The sequence below is a fragment of the Ctenopharyngodon idella genome, chromosome 21 (assembly GCF_019924925.1).
Source record: "Ctenopharyngodon idella isolate HZGC_01 chromosome 21, HZGC01, whole genome shotgun sequence".
Lineage (NCBI taxonomy): Eukaryota > Metazoa > Chordata > Actinopteri > Cypriniformes > Xenocyprididae > Ctenopharyngodon > Ctenopharyngodon idella.
In genome coordinates, this window is record NC_067240.1 from 17,960,898 (window position 1) to 17,978,193 (window position 17,296).

At 38.3% G+C, this 17,296-nt stretch overlaps 2 protein-coding genes across 2 annotated transcripts; one reads left to right on the forward strand and one right to left on the reverse strand.

Moving 5' to 3' along the window:
• Positions 1-1,343: 1,343 nt before the first annotated feature.
• On the reverse strand, positions 1,344-4,203 carry LOC127504345 (serine/threonine-protein kinase pim-2-like). The gene is made up of 7 exons (XM_051878888.1): positions 3,752-4,203; positions 3,256-3,471; positions 2,742-2,887; positions 2,258-2,636; positions 1,843-2,019; positions 1,584-1,672; positions 1,344-1,355 (listed from the first exon to the last, which is right to left on the reverse strand). Exons 1-7 carry the CDS (start codon positions 4,095-4,097, stop codon positions 1,344-1,346), a joined length of 1,365 nt encoding a protein of 454 aa, XP_051734848.1. The 5' UTR covers positions 4,098-4,203.
• Positions 4,204-6,224: 2,021 nt separating this feature from the next.
• Positions 6,225-16,894, forward strand: dnajc18 (DnaJ (Hsp40) homolog, subfamily C, member 18). Its single transcript, XM_051877668.1, has 8 exons — positions 6,225-6,719; positions 8,974-9,166; positions 9,244-9,389; positions 9,716-9,928; positions 10,509-10,621; positions 12,068-12,177; positions 13,969-14,141; positions 15,624-16,894. Exons 1-8 carry the CDS (start codon positions 6,578-6,580, stop codon positions 15,746-15,748), a joined length of 1,215 nt encoding a protein of 404 aa, XP_051733628.1. The 5' UTR covers positions 6,225-6,577; the 3' UTR covers positions 15,749-16,894.
• The last annotated feature ends 402 nt before the right edge of the window (positions 16,895-17,296 follow it).

The window sequence follows — 17,296 nt, forward strand, 5'->3', positions numbered from 1 at the left end:
GCCATGCACTCATATTAAACAGGACTCGATCGTCAATAGTAAATGTCACTTTTTGTGTTTCTCTACTTTTTTCATTTAAAAAAAATGCATTTATGTCTAATGTCAAGTATAAGGCAAAAAGTGAGATACTGAATACCTTAGTAATTATAAGGTTTTGAGATTAAAAAAATCAATTTATAGAAAAAAATGTTGTTTTTGGTTTTTTGTATATAGCTTTTGTATATGGCAAGTGAATAAATTTGACAATGCCATTTTTGCATTATAGTGTGGACTCAGAGGTATTTGAAAACGATGCTGCATGTTTAGTCATGTGATGCGTATTGTACCAATATTTATATTTATACCGATATGTGCCTGCTATGTGCTGTTCACTTTCAGTGTTGCTAAAGATAAATGTTACTTTGAGCAATGTTCATATTACATTCCTGGAAAGATGACATCAGAAAAGCTTTGAAAAGGCTGCTTACAATAATAAATGGTGTATCTGACCTTCTCTACTTACCTGGCTCTACTTACCTGAGTTTATTATGTGAATTGCCACACTCTCGACTGGTGAAGTGATAAAAATAAACCGGCACAACGAGAGGCTTAACCTCTCTAATACTGAAGAATAATAGGAATAGTTTATATCCAGATTATCATATTGTTTTCTCAAAATAAAATAACACATTTTGTGTTTATTTTCACAAACATTGTAGTTTAATGTGGTTGTAAAAGGATCCTCTAATGCTGTGAAGACAGAAACCTTTTGAACCAGAGCAGCTAGCAGGAACTTCTGTGACCAGGGAGGTTGAGAGAGGAGCTCTGGGACTGGAGCCTTAGACACCAGCTCTGACTGAGGCTATGACAGGGAACAGTGGGCGGCCATCGCTGCTTGCCAGTCTTGGCATGAATCTTTCAGGCGAACATGACGGGCATCAGTTTGACCCTGTGGGTCATGTCAGGGACCTCTGGGAAGCTTTGCAACTGGGGCTGCAATGACACAGAGCTGTGGATCCGTAGCAACCAAGGCGCCAGACGCAACCAAGGCCTGCCAGCCCCGCAAGACGCAAAGGCTGGAGGGATGGAGGGGCCACCCATGCCAGCCCCGCAAGACGCAAAGGCTGGAGGGATGGAGGGGCCAGCCCCGCAAGACGCAAAGGCTGGAGGGATGGAAGGACCACCCATGCCAGCCCCGCAAGACGCAAAGGCTGGAGGGATGGAGGGGCCAGCCCCGCAAGACGCAAAGGCTGGAGGGATGGAAGGGCCACCCATGCCAGCCCCGCAAGACGCAAAGGCTGGACGGATGGAGGGGCCACCCATGTCAGCCCGCCAGACGTAAGGCTGACCCTCTTCTCAATGACCTACAGGGTGACCTGGAACACAATTAGAAATTGTACACATTAGAGAAACATAGTTCATAAGGTATAAGAATGCAACTTGTCATCTGTGCAGTGGATGAGGATAGATTTATGACAGTTGCAGCAGGTATTGAAAGGCAACGCAAGGAAGCTGATGTCTATATTCAGATAGTTAAACCCAACCAAAACAAAAAACAAATGTCATTATATCTTTAATGATTTAGCTTCTCTTAGACTCAGTACCTTGAACCAGTCATGGAAGAGCATCTCCTCCAGATGAAGCCTCTCCTCTGGCTCGCTCTTCAGACAACCCCGAATAAAACGGCAGCATTCTGTAAAGAAAGATGTAGAGATGTCTGATTATTACCTTCAGCTCTACACTTGTTCTTTTAGCTGTAAAACTGGGGGAGATTCCTGCATTATTCATAAGAACGTATTTGCTTTCTCTGTTTTGCATGTTTAAGAGTTTCATTGTCTTTCTTTTTTGTAATGAAATTCTCACCATCTGAGAAGCCCGGCTGGAACCAGATATCTGCATCTATCAAATTTATATCGCTGCTGTCTGGATAAAGGCTGGTGATCATGGCAAACAGCAGCACCCCCAGCGACCACACCGTTGCCTGCTTCGCATGGTACTCGCCCTTCTTAAAATATTCAGGAGGGCAGTACCTTGCTGTCCCTGGAGGAAAGAGTTTGTCACATCTCTAAGTTTGCTTTACCACTGTGTTTTCTCACTTTACTCTGACTGAAATGGCATTTAATTTTAGTCAACAAAAATAATATTATGATTGGCTTTTCTTCTTCTGAGAATGTTGTTTAGTGTGTTGTTAATATCTTGCCATGTCCCGTCTGAGACATGGTGTAACTGGTTACTAGAGTTTAAGTCCCTAACTACATGTGTGAAAGATAATACATACCACTGTAGGTGAGGTAGGGTGAGCTTCTCAGGAGGTCCCCACAACCAAAATCAATCAATTTAACCTCGAGGGTCTCTGTGTTGACCAGGAGGTTCGGCATCTTGATGTCCCGGTGAAAGACCCCCCGGGAACAGCAGACGGCAGCAGCGTCTATCACCTGCTGCATTAAATGACGCGCCAACTCCTCACTGAAGAGGCCACCGTGATGCTCCCAAAAGCTGTGCATATCCATACAGGGTATGGGCCGCTCTAAGACCATGATGGTCTGGTTGGGATGGTCCTGCCAATCTAGCAGCTTTACGATGTGGGGACAGCTGGGGCCTTGATTGGCCAAGACTGTCAGGGCCACCTCAAGGGGAACTGGTCTGGGATGGTCAGGCTAAGAGAAAGACAGTTTTAACAATAATTAGATAAAAGTGGTTTCTCAAATGAGGATTTAGCCCAGTCTGATAGAGAGACAACATAGAGAGTGAAGTTTACTTACAAGGCTGATGTATGGCTCGTTCTCTGTCTTTGCTGTAAATTTCATAGCCACCACAAGGCCATCCTTGCAACGGACCCCTTCAAAAACAGAGCCGAATCCTCCTTCCCCCATCTTCTTGCCGATGGTGTATTTCCAGCAAATGTGGTCTATTACAAGAAAAAATCCTTCTAGTTAATTTCATTTCTGACTATTTAATAAAGCAGTGTCCTACAGTGTAACATGTTTCTTATTCTAAAACTATTTTAACATTGTTTGTTATTGTCATATCATTATTATACCTGTACTATTAATGATCTCATATTACTTGAGAAATATGTGGAATGAATTTGTCACACTGCAGGACTATATAAGTGAAGAGCAAACAAGCTACATGGTGATTAAAAATTGTGGAGAAAAAAAGTTAGCCATTACATTTGCAATATGTAAAATATACAATTTAAATATACATATATATATTATAAAATAACATTGTAAGGTGTGTGTGTTTTATTTTGGGTTATGACAGTAAACCCACCCTCGATCCTCATGATCTTGTCACAGTCCAGCTGTCTCAGCAGATGTGGTGGACTTTCACCCACTGACAGACTGGCTGGACTGTCCTGATCTTGAGGTTGGACGTCCTCCACTTGCTGGTCCTCGGCAGCAGGAGAGACTTCAGGACTACTGGAAGGAGGTTCCTGATGATCATTGTCCTTCACAGTACAGATGACATCCTGTAGAGAAGCCTGATCTAAAGAGAGGAATATCAACTAAACGCTTGTTTTAATCAAATAATATAGCTAAATAAAATATTGCATACTCATATTAATTCTTAATTTAGTGGAAACTTTGGTTACTTTACATCTTGAACGATTAAACGTTTTCATACTATGTTTCATCTATATTAAAGAATTTATCACGTGTCGTGGAAAGTTATTGATCTGCTTTTTTTATAATGTGTGATTGTAATGTGGCATTTATATCGTGTGTAAATGATTAAGAGACGTTTTGGTGTATTTCTTGTCATTTACCATCAGTACACCTCCTGGATGGGGGCTCATCAGTGTCCTGGTCCACCTCTCCCTGCTCTACCTGCTCACTCTGAGCTTCGGTGGATTTGGGGCGAGACAAACAAGTGAAAAAAGAGGCAAACTTTCGAAACCTTCTCTTTTTCTGCCTCTTCTTCTTTGTCTGCTCTCCCCCTCTCTCCTTTCTCTCCTGCCCGCCTCCCTCACCGGTACCCACAGGCGTCTCGTCAGGACGAGGATGGTGCTCCGCCTTGTGGTCGGTGAGTGTCAGTGCTGTACGGGGATTTACCCCGTGAACGCACTCCTCTCCTCCCTCCGATTTCTCTTTACGAGATAGTCGCTGTCCCATAATCGACACAATAAAACGCTATCAACAACTGCAAACACACCGTAAACACTGTTGATAACACAACTCCTTACTCGCTACAAAGTGAGCAGATGAGTTTCTCGCTTTTTAGTCCCGCGCGAACGTTCTATTTCCTCTATGATGTTATAAGGGCTTGAGATTCTCACAAACATTGAAGTAATGCTAAATGTCTATATATATATATTAACATACAAAGGTATATATTTTGTATAATAAAGCCTAATTTGTACAATTAAACATGTTCAAATTGTTCTGACCTTATATTAAAAAACATCTGTGTCCTAAAAATAATCAATTAATTAAAAATTTATCCAACAACTTTACAAAAATATGATGTTGGGGTTTATTTTGAAGGATTACATTCACAAACAAATGAGCCCAACTTAAGGTTTGATGTTGGAAACTAACATAAAACCATTGCTAAAGAAAACAAGCATTTGTGTAATTGAACTTTTTCTTTCCAAACCTTATGGTTAGTGAGATTTAGCCCTTGTGACAACTTCATGTGACAACTAGCCCCTTGCTCTCCTTTATATTTACCAGACTTATTTCAAAATCAGCAGAATAAGAAGAGTAAGCTTTAATGTAAATTGTGTTTACACACACAATGAATTTGCCTTGCGTCAGGACCTTCCAGTGCAGAAAAAAAGTACAGGCATACAGAATGCTAAAGTGTGATAAAATAGAAGAAGATAAATAGAATAGATAAATATAGCTCAATAAAATACAGTATATATATATATATATATATATATATATATATACACTACCAGTCAAAAGTTTGGAAACATTGCTATTTTTAATGTTTTTGAACAAAGTCTCTTATGCTCATTAATGCTGCATTTATTTCATAGTAAATACAGAAAAACAATAATATTGTGAAATATTATTACAATTTAAAATTATGGTTTTCTATTTTAATATACCTTAAAATATTATTTATTTCTGTGTTGCAAAGCTGAATTTTCAGCATCGTTACTCCAGTTTTCAGTGTCACATGATCCTTCAGAAATCATTATAATATGCTGATTTATTATCAATGTTGGAAACAGTTGTGCTGCTTAATATTATTTTATAACCTGTGATACTTTTTCAGGATTCTTTGATGAATAAAAAGTAAAAAAAACAAAACAAATATCAGCATTTATTTAAAATAGAAATCTTTTGTAACAATATACACTACCGTTCAAAAGTTTGGGGGTCAGTAATTTTTTTTCTTTCTTTTTTTTGAAAGAAATTAATACTTTTATTCAGCACGGATGTGTTAAATTAATAAAAAGTGATAGTAAAGATTTATATTGTTAGAAAAGATTTATATTTTGAATAAATGCTGTTCTTTTTAACCTTTTATTCATCAATGAATCCTGAAAAAAGTAAGTTCCAAAAAAATATTAAGCAACACAACTGTTTTCAACATTGATAATATCTGAGTATCAAATCAGCATATCAGAAGGATTTCTGAAGGATCATGTGACACTGAAAACTGGAGTAATGATGCTGAAAATTCAGCTTTGCATCACAGAAATAAATTATATTTTAAATATCTCTCTCTCTCCCTCTCTCTCTCTCTCTCTCTCTCTCTCTCTCTCTTTATTGATTTATCAATAATATTTATTTTGGCTCATTGAAACTGCTCACTGTCCATTAGATGATTATTTCTTTCACCTGAAGTGGTTGTGTTTTTTTCTCTCAGCCACATGAGGGCGGCAGACATCACATTCATCATGAAAATAACTGTGCGCATCTCTCTTCCAGCCTGCGTTTCTGTTTTTTAAAGGAATGCATTGGAAAGTATATATGAATTCCAGGGCGCTAAAAACCCTAGTGACGGCTCTGCTTATATGCAACGTGGAATTTTTGGGATGTTAATTTAAAATAATTATAATCTAAATGTGCAAGGTCATTGTGGTCAGTCTATAAGAGCCATCAAAGCTCGTAATTATCTAACAAACAACTCAATAAACATCCATAAACAAAAGCTTCGATCCATAAACACACATGCCAGCATCACTCGTTAACCCCGGGTACCATTTAGGATTTTTAGCGTTGCCATCATGCCATTTACGGCAAGGATTGTCGCCTTCTGATTGGCTGTTTGGATTGTAGTCCCGCACCATGCTCTTCCGCTTCCGATTAGCGATGGAGGTTGCAAGCAGTATTGCATTTCTGTCTTTCTCGCACATTTTACAATGACGAAGCCAAAGGGTCAAACATGAATAGTTTTGATAATAAATTCATATTCGATTAAGTCGCGTTGTAGCGGTGTCATTTAAGAGAACGGAAGATGTCTAAAATCGGAAGTTAAATTGTTGTGGTTGCATTAGCATAACGCACTAGATTTAGCTTCATGTCAACAACATTGCGAGTCATTTATACATCCAGACAAGACTTGTTTTGATTATTTTGCTTCCGTTAGTTCTTGGCAAGTGATTTCATGCGGGTTTGAGGTGCCATTGCTAGAAATGACAATGTTTGAGATGGATAAAGAGGAGTCTGACAGGCTGATAGAGAAAGCCAAGCTGTGCTTGCGGTCAGGACGCAAAGAGAAAGCCTTGCAGCTGCTGTACGAGGCGCAGAAGATCTACCCCAGCACCCGGGCCAGAGGTTTGTATCATTTTGCTGTTGTTTGATTGACAAATCAGCTGTGTTTGGTCAGTGTGCTGAAATAGAAAGTGCAGCGTCTGGATGTTGTGTGTTATATAATCTGTCATCAGGTCAGCGGTGGGTTTGGGTCTCTCATTGGTTGAAAAGATCGGACATAGGACGTTTTAAAAGCTTTGATGCCTCTCATTGGAGGCTGATCTTGTGAAATACGTCTCCCTTGTGATCCAATCTTAAGAAAGAAAGAAAAAAACTTATGCAAGGTTTGGATATGGACACCTTTTGCCATTGAGATGACTGGGAAAAAGTGTCCCAATCAACCTGAATTCACCCTGTCATAGGCTGTGTAATTTCTACCTTTTTGCAAATTTTGTCATATATATTCTTTCATCATTTACCTTCTTGTGGTTCCAAACCTGTATGCATTTGTTTCTGCTGTAGAACACACTCACAAAAAAAAAAAAAAAAGATCTTTTGAAGAATGTTGGTAACCAAACTGTTTAGGTTTTATTGTATGGATAAAAATACAACAAAAGTCGATGAGAACCAAAACTGATTTTTTTCAATTTAAAGTCACCAAGAAATCATTATGGAATAATGCAGTTTTTATTATAAATGATTTATCCATGAACAAACGTGCCCTCGTATTCTTTAATCAAAATAACTTCCCCTCCCTCTTGCAGCGACATCTCTTCTCTGATGACGTGTTTACTGGCTTGAGGGCGGGACAACCTGTCATTCACATGAGATCACAGCAATAGCAAACCACAACCATCCAATCAAATCCTGATGGACAAAATCAAGTCCCTCCGTAGATTTTTTTTTTCTCTTCTTTGAGAAGCCGTTTCACTCGGATATATGTCACAATAGGAAAGAAAAGACTATTGCAGCTTGTTCCTTGCTGACTTTAAAGGGTTAGTTCACCCAAAAATGAAAATTCTGTCATTTATTACTCACCCTCATGTCGTTCCACAGCCGTAAGACCTTCATTCATCTTCGGAACACAAATTAAGATATTTTTGATTAAATCCGATGGCTCAGTGAGGTCTGCATAGACAGCAATGGTACTTCCTCTCTCAAGATCCATAAAGGTACTAAAAACATATTTAAATCAGTTCATGTGAGTTCATTGGTTCTACCTTAATATTATAAAGCGACGATAATATTTTATGTGCGCCAAAAAAACAAAATAACGACTTTTTAACAATATCTCGTGATGGCCGATTTCAAAACACAGCTTTGGAGCGTTATGAATCTTTTGAGTCGAATCAGTGATTCGGATCGCGTATCAAACCACCAAACTGCTGAAATCACGTGACTTTGGCGCTCCGAACCACTGATTTGATTCGTAAAGCTCTGAAGCTTCATGAAGCAGTGTTTTGAAATCGGCCATCACTAGATATTGTTAAAAAGTCGTTATTTTGGGGGGTTTTTGGCGCACAAAAATTATTCTTGTCGCTTTATAATATTAAGGTAGAACCACTGTACTCACATGAACTGATTTAAATATGTTTTTAGTACCTTTATGGATCTTGACAGAGGAAGTACCATTGATGAACAAAGGTCTTAGGGGTGTAGAAGGGCCTTCTGAAGCGAAGCGATGCGTTTGTGTAAGTAAAATATCCATATTTAACAAGTTATAAAGTAAAATATCTAGCTTTCACCAGACTGCCTTCCGTATTCAACTTAACGATAGACGTAGCATAAGCGTTTTAAACTGCGAGAGGCGTTACACTTTCTTCGTAAGTTGAATACGGAAGGCGGTCTGGCAGAAGGTAGATATTTTACTTTATAACTTGTTAAATATGGATATTTTTCTTACACAAATGCATCGCTTTGCTTCAGAAGGCCTTTATTAACCCCTCTGAGCCGTGTGGAGTACGTTTATGATGGATGGATGCACTTTCTTCAGCTTCATACTTGTTGATTCCGAGTATGACACTGCCATTATAAAGCTTGGATGCATCAGAATATTTATTAATGTAACTCTGATTATGTTCATCAGAAAGAATAAAGTCAAATACACCTAGGATGGCTTGAGGGTGGGTAAATCTTGGGTAAATTTTTATTTTAAAGTGAACTAATCCTTTAATGGAAATGTTAAAGAGCAACAGGCCCAAGTGGACCAGCAGAAAAAGTCCTTATTGTGGAGTCCTGATACTAATATATAGGTTTTTATTTATTTGAGTAAAAGCTGGTTCTAAAAGTCACACTCAATGCAACAATATGTGAAATGATCTCTAATTTCTCTCATTAGTACTGATTGATGCCATCGTGAAGAATGGCGGCACTCCTCCTGAAGAGGAGCGCACCTTCACGCCTCCACCTGGCTGGAGAAACTCTGAAGACGGCCCGGCTCCACATCAGCGGCCCAGTGTGCAGGAGAGAGCAGAGGGGTCCAGCGACGACAAGAAGAGCTACACGGAGGAGCAGCGGCAAGGAGTGCTCAGGTACTGATGGAGGAATTGTCACCCAAAAAATTAAAATTCAATCATTATTTATTTATCTACTTCCTAAACCTGTGCAGGATAAAGAGATGCAGAGACTTCTATGAAATTCTGGGGGTGCCAAAGAATGCCAGTGATGAGGACTTGAAGAAAGCCTATAGGAAGCTGGCGCTACGCTTCCACCCGGATAAGAACTGTGCCCCTGGAGCGACCGATGCTTTCAAAGGTATCTTGTATAGGTTGAAAACAATTAACACTTTTATTCTGTAAGGAAGTATTAAATTGATCAAAAGTGACAGTTAATACTTTTACAATGTTACAAAAAAATCTATTTCAAATAAATGCTGTTCTTTTGATTTCTATTAAAAAAATAAATCACGGTTTCCACAAAAATATTAAGTCGCACAACTGTTTTCAACATCAGTATGCACCAAATCAGCATATTAGAATGATTTCTGATGTACTATGTGACACTGAAGACTGGAGTAATGGTTGCTGAATGGCAGCTTTGCTGTGTATATTTAGACTTCTCTACTCCTGTCCTCTGTTCAGCTATAGGCAATGCATATGCAGTGCTCAGTAACCCAGAGAAAAGGCAGCAATATGATGAGTGTGGGGATCAGGGCTCTGCAGAGACATCCAGTCATACTTCAGCCCAACCCCGTCATGCGTACGGACACCACCGCTCCTTCAGCAGAGACTTCGAGGCTGACATCTCCCCAGAGGAGCTCTTCAACATCTTCTTTGGGGGCAGATTTCCTACAGGTCTATTTACTTCATGTTTTCCCTCCTGCATATTTAAATTTTTCAAATTGCTATTCTTTTGCAATGTGTCCATCACATTTCTCTGCTGCAGTAAAGTCCCCCTGTTGTCAATAATTTTATCCCTTAAAACTCAACTTTGATCACCAAATGACATATTTAAACGTTTTTTCCTTGCGAAAATTTCTTCATGCCTTAAAATAGCTAACTTTACACCCTTTCCTCATTTAGTATACACGGATCTATGAATATGCAAATAAGCCCCGCCTCCACTCACTCAGACCAGCTCAGAGAGCCACTTGACGATCACACATTGACGTGATTGGTTACAAGGTAGTTTGTGATGTCATAAACACCAGCGATTTCAAACTGCGTTTTTGAGACTGTCTTCGGTTCACTGCAGTTTTAAGGAGTAAACGCTCAGCAATGATGTTGACTTATGAAGTTGCACATGGTTTGTCTTAAAGCATATTAAAACACCATATAGACATATGAACAACATTAAAAACTTGATTTTCACCACAGGGGGACTTTAATACAAACTAAAGATTTTAAAGAACAATCAATCCTTATCCTCATGTAGGCAACATCCATGTGTACACCAACCGAGGAGCTTCTTACGCTCATTATTACCAGCCCCGCAGACGCCGGGCATATGAGAGACGGGAGGAAGAGGTGGAGGAGAGCCACAGTCAGGTGAGAGGATCCTACAATCACTTAATCATGTGAGGATACAGGTCAAGACCAATCTTCAAATAAGGGCCTATGACAAATAAGTGTCTATGAAAAAACATGTATCGAGTTATTAGATAAAAAAACATGCTCCTCATACAAGAGGTATAATCAAGCTTCATATATGAATTGTATTTTTTGAATAAATAATAGATCCAGAGATGAGAGTAATGTCTTGACCCATAAAACACTGCCTTAAAGCTGCAGTCCGTAACCTTTTTTTAGTTAAGCAAGTACATAACCAGCCAGTGTTCAAAACTACCTCCTTACCTTAGCCCGATTCACAATAGTAAGCTTGTAATGATGTTTTATAATAAAATCGGTACTGGTGGGTTTCCGCAGGAAATTTGATTATGCAGCCGTTCGTCTTTGCGTCATTGAGTCACGTCTGTTTACATAAAGAAGGAGTCCCAGCTAGTAGGCTAAATCACATGTGAGGTTGGCGGATCATTTATAGCCTTTTCTCACAGCAGCTGCAATAATTACACTTATCATTTTGATGGCGGATTGTAGTCCAGAAAGGTCCAAATGACAATCATCAGTGACAAATAGAGATTAACCCGTAGTCAAAAGCAAAAGACTTCAGACTGCGGAGTGGCTACAAAATTTAAAACATTTCAGGTAACGCTAATACACCCTAAATACCAGTAGTCACGCAATGCTGATGTTGTTAACATTAACAATTTGAGAACAAAGTATAACAATAATAATAATTTGCATGGTTTGATGTGATATGAGCTAAGCGATCGTTAGATTTAATCACCATTGGTAGATTTATTGTAATATAGTCTCAGTTGGTCAGAACAAAAGTGGCAGACATGTTACTTACTTGTTTAGATGATATTTTTCAGTGAAAATTCTTATTTTGGTCATACTTCCAAGACTACAATCTGTGATTCTGAAGTACAGTATCCACACTGATGTGGTGATTGACAGCAAACATTAGATTCATCCGCGGTGAGGAGCCGTGCCGATGCACAACCCACATAAAGATATTTCCGCAAATCACTGCAATTGCAGGTTTCAAACAGAGATGGCGACAAAGAGGCAAAACTTACAGACTGCAGCTTTAAGGTGGGTCACATTTACCTTTGTTCAGTGAATTTTCATGAGTGAAATCCAGTCATTTCAATAAGAATCTGTGCAGTTTGGAATTTAGTGTGAGGGTGGAAGATTTTATCACGCAGATTGCGCAGCTGATTTAAGTTGGTCACGCAAATTCACCTTGTGGAATGACTAACAGAAAGCTGCTGGGTTTGAAAGTGGCTAAGCTGAGCTTCATACATCGCAAATTTTTGCCTGCAAAATTTCACAGAAACATCATTAATGTGATCCCACCTATTCAGTTTCTGATTTTCATATTGTAAACATGGCCTGTCTCAATAGTTTTTCCTGCTTCTCTTCATGTAGAACAACTTCACAGCTCTCCTGCAGCTGCTGCCGGTGCTGGTGCTCATTCTGATCTCTGTATTCACTCAGCTGATGGCCACCAACCCTCCCTACAGCCTCTTCTACAAACCGTGAGTCAAAACGTAGTGTTAATTTTGTCAGCAATTTTTTAAATTTAGTCTTAGCCCTGTGTCAAATGTACTTTTTAGTTTTTATAATATTTTGTCAACCTCATCCTTTCACCTTTAAGCAGAAATCAGGAGAATGTCAACCCATATGCATGGTTTATTTTACCTCATCTAGTTTCCTGATTTGTTATAGGCTATTTATCATCTAAATTAACAAAATGTCTACATGAAAACTGGTAAAACAAGAAACTTCTCTCAAAAATTAAAACAGTGAAATTCCTAATAGTAATTCCAACAATTCCAAATTACATTAATGTTTTTTTTCTATTAAAGAAACGGCAAAAAAGACTTTGTACTGTCACACAGAGCTGCGTAAGTTAAACCACAATATGGATTTGTAAATATGGATTTATTACAGGTTCTCACTGAGAAGATTTGATTGCAGATTTAGTCGCAGCAAACAGCACAAGCTGCTTGTGACAGAACACAGACTGGCTGAATGACACTTTCATTTAAGCAGAATATCTCAAATGGAGATCGCTAAACTCCAGCTTACGTAGTCGGTGTTTTCAGATCATCTGCGGCACTTCCGCAAGATAGAGAGTGTATGTGCATGGTTAAGTAAAATGCTGGGCAGAATATGTATCCTTTTAACAGAAAAGCTCTGGGGGGGTTAAAATCTTGATATCTGGCAACCGCAAGCATGAAATCTAGTAGAGGCTTGTTAAAAACAGTCTGTAATATTTTGTTTCGTATTTTTCCAACAAAAACAAAGAGAGATTTTGGTAAGATTTTTATTATTTAAAAAAAAAAAAAAAAAAAACATTTTAGTCTAGTCTTTTTTAATCAACGATAATGCATGTTGTTATAGTCACAGTTATCGTTTAATAATGTTGGTGTCGTCTCGTCATCGTCTCTTCTTAGTCATGGAAAAAAAGGTCATCAACAAACATTTTTCCTCATGGATTTTGTTAACGAAATTAAAGGATTAGTCCACTTTTAAATTAAAATTTCCTGATAATTTACTCCCCCCACCATGTCATCTAAGATGTCCATGTCCTTCTTTCTTCAGTTGAAAAGAAATGAAGGTTTTTGAGGAAAACATTCCAGGATTATTCTCCATATAGTGGACTTCAATGGTCTCCAAACGGTTGAAGGTAAGAATTACAGTTTCAGTGCAGCTTCAAAGGGCTTTAAACGATACCAGACGAGGAATAATTGCCTTATCTAGAGAAACGATTTGGTCATTTTCTAAAATTTTTTTAAATGTATGCGCTTTATATAAACAAATGATCGCCTTCAAGTAGTTCTGCCAAAACCGTACTTCCGTATTCTTCAAGGCGTAGGACATACAGCGTAAGCTTTTTGAAGAATACAGAAGTGCGGTTTTGGCGGAACTACTTGAAGGCGATCATTTGTTTATATAAAGCGCATACATTTAAAAAATTTTTAGAAAATGACCAAATCGTTTCTCTAGATAAGGCAATTATTCCTCGTCTGGTATCGTTTAAAGCCCTTTGAAGCTGCACTGAAACTGTAATTCTTACCTTCAACCGTTTGGAGACCATTGAAGTCCACTATATGGAGAAAAATCCTGGAACGTTTTCCTCAAAAACCCTCATTTCTTTTCGACTGAAGAAAGAAATACATAAATATCTTGGATGACACGGGGTTGAGTAAATTATGAAATTTTAATTGGAAAGTGAACTAATCCTTTAACACTAATCAAATGCAGCACATGATGTAAAACATGCGTTTTAAGAAAAGAACTGACATATACTCTCCGTCTCACAGGTCCATAGGGTTAGTGGTGTCCAGGGAAACCCAGCACATGGGTGTGCCATATTATGTGGAAAAGAGTTTTGAGAAGGAGTACCGTGGTGCTGCCCTGGACGAGCTGGAGAAGACCATTGAGAACGACTATATCGACCACCTACAGAACAGCTGCTGGAAAGAGAAGCAACAAAGTAAGCAAAAGTGTCTTTTCATCCATTAGTTTCATAATAGCTGTAAATTGCACAGCTGTAATGCAGGGCTGCCAACTTTTGAGTTCAGCTTGGAGTGAGAATAAGAAGTGAGGGGGGGGGAGTTATTGACACAAATTTCATGATTTGATTCATAAGCTTGATTTAAAGGGTTAGTTCAACCAAAAATGAAATTTCTGTCATTAATTACTCACCCTCTTGTCATTCCACACCTGTAAGACCTTCGTTCATCTTCGGAAAATAAATTAAGATATTTTTGATAAAATCCAAGGGTATCTGATCCACACATAGGCTGCAACGTCATTTCAGCTTTTGATGTCCAGAAAGGTAGTTGAAAACATGGTTAAAATAGTCCATGTGACTACAGTGGTTCAACCTTAATGTTATGAAGCGACGAGAATACTTTTTGTGCTCAAAAACAAATCAAAAATAATGACTTTAAACCATTGTCATATGTAGTGAACTCAGTGCAGGCTTCCTTGTTTATGTCCGAACGCCGAAGCTGAACACGTGAGCAACACGATGCATGCATGTGATGCTGACACAGGATCCGGCCAATCGGCATTCGAACATAAACAAGGAAGCCTGCACTGAGTTCACTACATATGACAACTGATTGAAGAGATTACATGTAAACGTACCGATCGATCGTTTATTCGTCTGCTGCGCTTTTTCCTGTTGTGGCAGTTAGCAAACAGTGTTGCATTACCGCACGTGCCCCCTTTTGGATTGGAGTGTGTATCGCCTATCGGGGCTAAAGAGAGGATTGTTCATGTGTGCTCCCACTTCTCCTGAACTGAGGCGCTACAGCCAAAGCTGTAACCATGTTTTAAACATTGAGGGGGACCAAAGTGTTCTAGGTCTAACTGTAGTTGTGAAGTAATCCATTTAAGCTCTTTGCAAATAATATTTTCATTTAAAATATGCCCACATTCACACATATCTGTATGTCTAATCTGCCAAAAATGCCAAATGTTTCTTGTTTTGTCACATTTAGTTATGAAAGACATGGATCATGTAAATTATAGAATATTCAATTTAAAGTAGTGAAATTCCATTAAAAAAAAAAGTTGAGTAGTTTGCATCACTGTATATCACTGTGGTTTGTTGAACATATCTGTTGTAAAACAGTATTAAATGTTTATCTATTAACATCTTATTATGCAAATACTCTTAAATATTACACTGTAAAATCTAAAGCATCGCATTTATCGCTTTGATCTGATTGGCCATCATTTTGACATTGACGAGCGCTGTAAGACAGCTGAGGCAGAACAGACCTAAAAATGTACCTTTTTAAACTGTTTGTCATCCTAACACAACAAACAGAGTGGTGCATAATTGGAGAGCAGCATTAAGTATATCAAATATTGGGGGGGACTTGAACAGTGTCAGTTGCGTAAGAGTTGGCAGCCCTGCTGTAATATAAACCCCTATTATTAAAGCTGAGCTGTTTTGTTTTAGAATCTGATCTAGCTAACCTGGGCCAACTGTACCGAGACGAGCGGCTGAAGCAGAAGGCTGAGACCATGAAACTGGATCACTGTGACAAGCTGCACCGCTTCATGGGCCGACAGAGAGGAGAGTGAGGCATCGTCAGACAGCATGGTTAGCCTAATCAAAGAGCTTTTAGTATCAGTTACATATTTCAATTTACTTGGGTGGGTCACCTTTTTGGGAAGGAGAAAGGAAGGGAAAGACGTGTTACAGCAGTAGCCCAAGCTGATTTTCTCATGAGCGTTTGTGCCTTTCATCCGTTAATGGGGTGAAGTCTGAAGGCCTTTGGCTCAAGCATCTGATTCAGCTGCGACGCACAACCATGTGTGGAAGAGGGTAATTTGTGCGAGAGCCTGGCATTTTTTCCTTACATTAAGGAGCACCGGCTCCAGGCTGGCCGACAGGTTTTAAGCTAGTGATTGTTGTTTATTAGTCGCATTTAAGCATTATTGTTTATAGGAGTTTAACTTATTTAAATTAACATATTTAATTTCTTTTTCCTGAATTTGTGCTGTGAATTACATTTGACAATACAGTTATAACTTTTAATAGGACAAAAAGCTCAAACAGGGAAATAAACCACTATAGCTTTTCAAAGCTCTCTGAGCGTAGCAAAAAAAAAAAAAACATTGTATACATTAAATTAGAGTTTCGGTCATTTGTTACGGTGCTGTATGTTTTGGACATGAAAAGATAGTAGGCAACTGTTTTTAAGCAATGTTTTTTTGTTTTTTGTGAAGAAAATAAAAATGGCCTGCGCACTGACAGAAATGCTAAACGCCATTACCTCGGATTTATTCATCTGCAGTATTTCATTTATATTTTGGCACTTTATTGGTCTTAACTTCTTGTGTATTGCATGCATCCATCCATGCATTCTCCCTTTCTTGTTAGTGTTCGAAGCTGTTAACAGCACCGTTTAATATCAGTAATTCTAAATAGGCAAATAACCGTTACTGAGCATTTGTTTCAAACTACTATTAATGTTTTACATCTTGTCACTGAACACTATGTTCTATATATATAATAACATACTGATCTTTAGCACAAATTTGAGCATGAGATGTTCAGAAGCGCTATCCGGGATGAAATAGAGGAAGAGTATCGGATGTGATGTGGAGAGTTTGTGCCATTAATGGTATTGTGATCTTGTTTCCATGCAGTATGCGAACTGGTGGAAGTTTTGTTTGGATTGAGTGCGTTTTGTGCCGCTTAAATAAAACATTAATCAAACACGGTTTCTTTGTGGTCTGTGATTCTCCAAAGTTGTATGCTTGTATGTTGAATTCACTAAATATTGACCAAAATTGTTAGGAAGAGGCGATCATCAGTATCATAATTGATCCTTTTAGTTTTATAGCACTTTTCATTGCATAAAAGGAATAATTAACTCAAAAATTAAATGAAAATCATTTGCCTTTTGAAAACTGTGACTTTCTACTTTCTAAAAGTTTTTTTTCATACAATGAAAGTGAATGGTTACCAAAGATTTTCAATAAAAAATGACTTAAAGTCAGCAGGAAATGCAAATCCACCCTATTTTCTAAATTCATGTTCTTATTGTGAACGATTCATTCTTGTTACAAATTTTTTTTTACCTTTTAATTTAATAAAAATGTTATACCTTGATCTTCCGATAA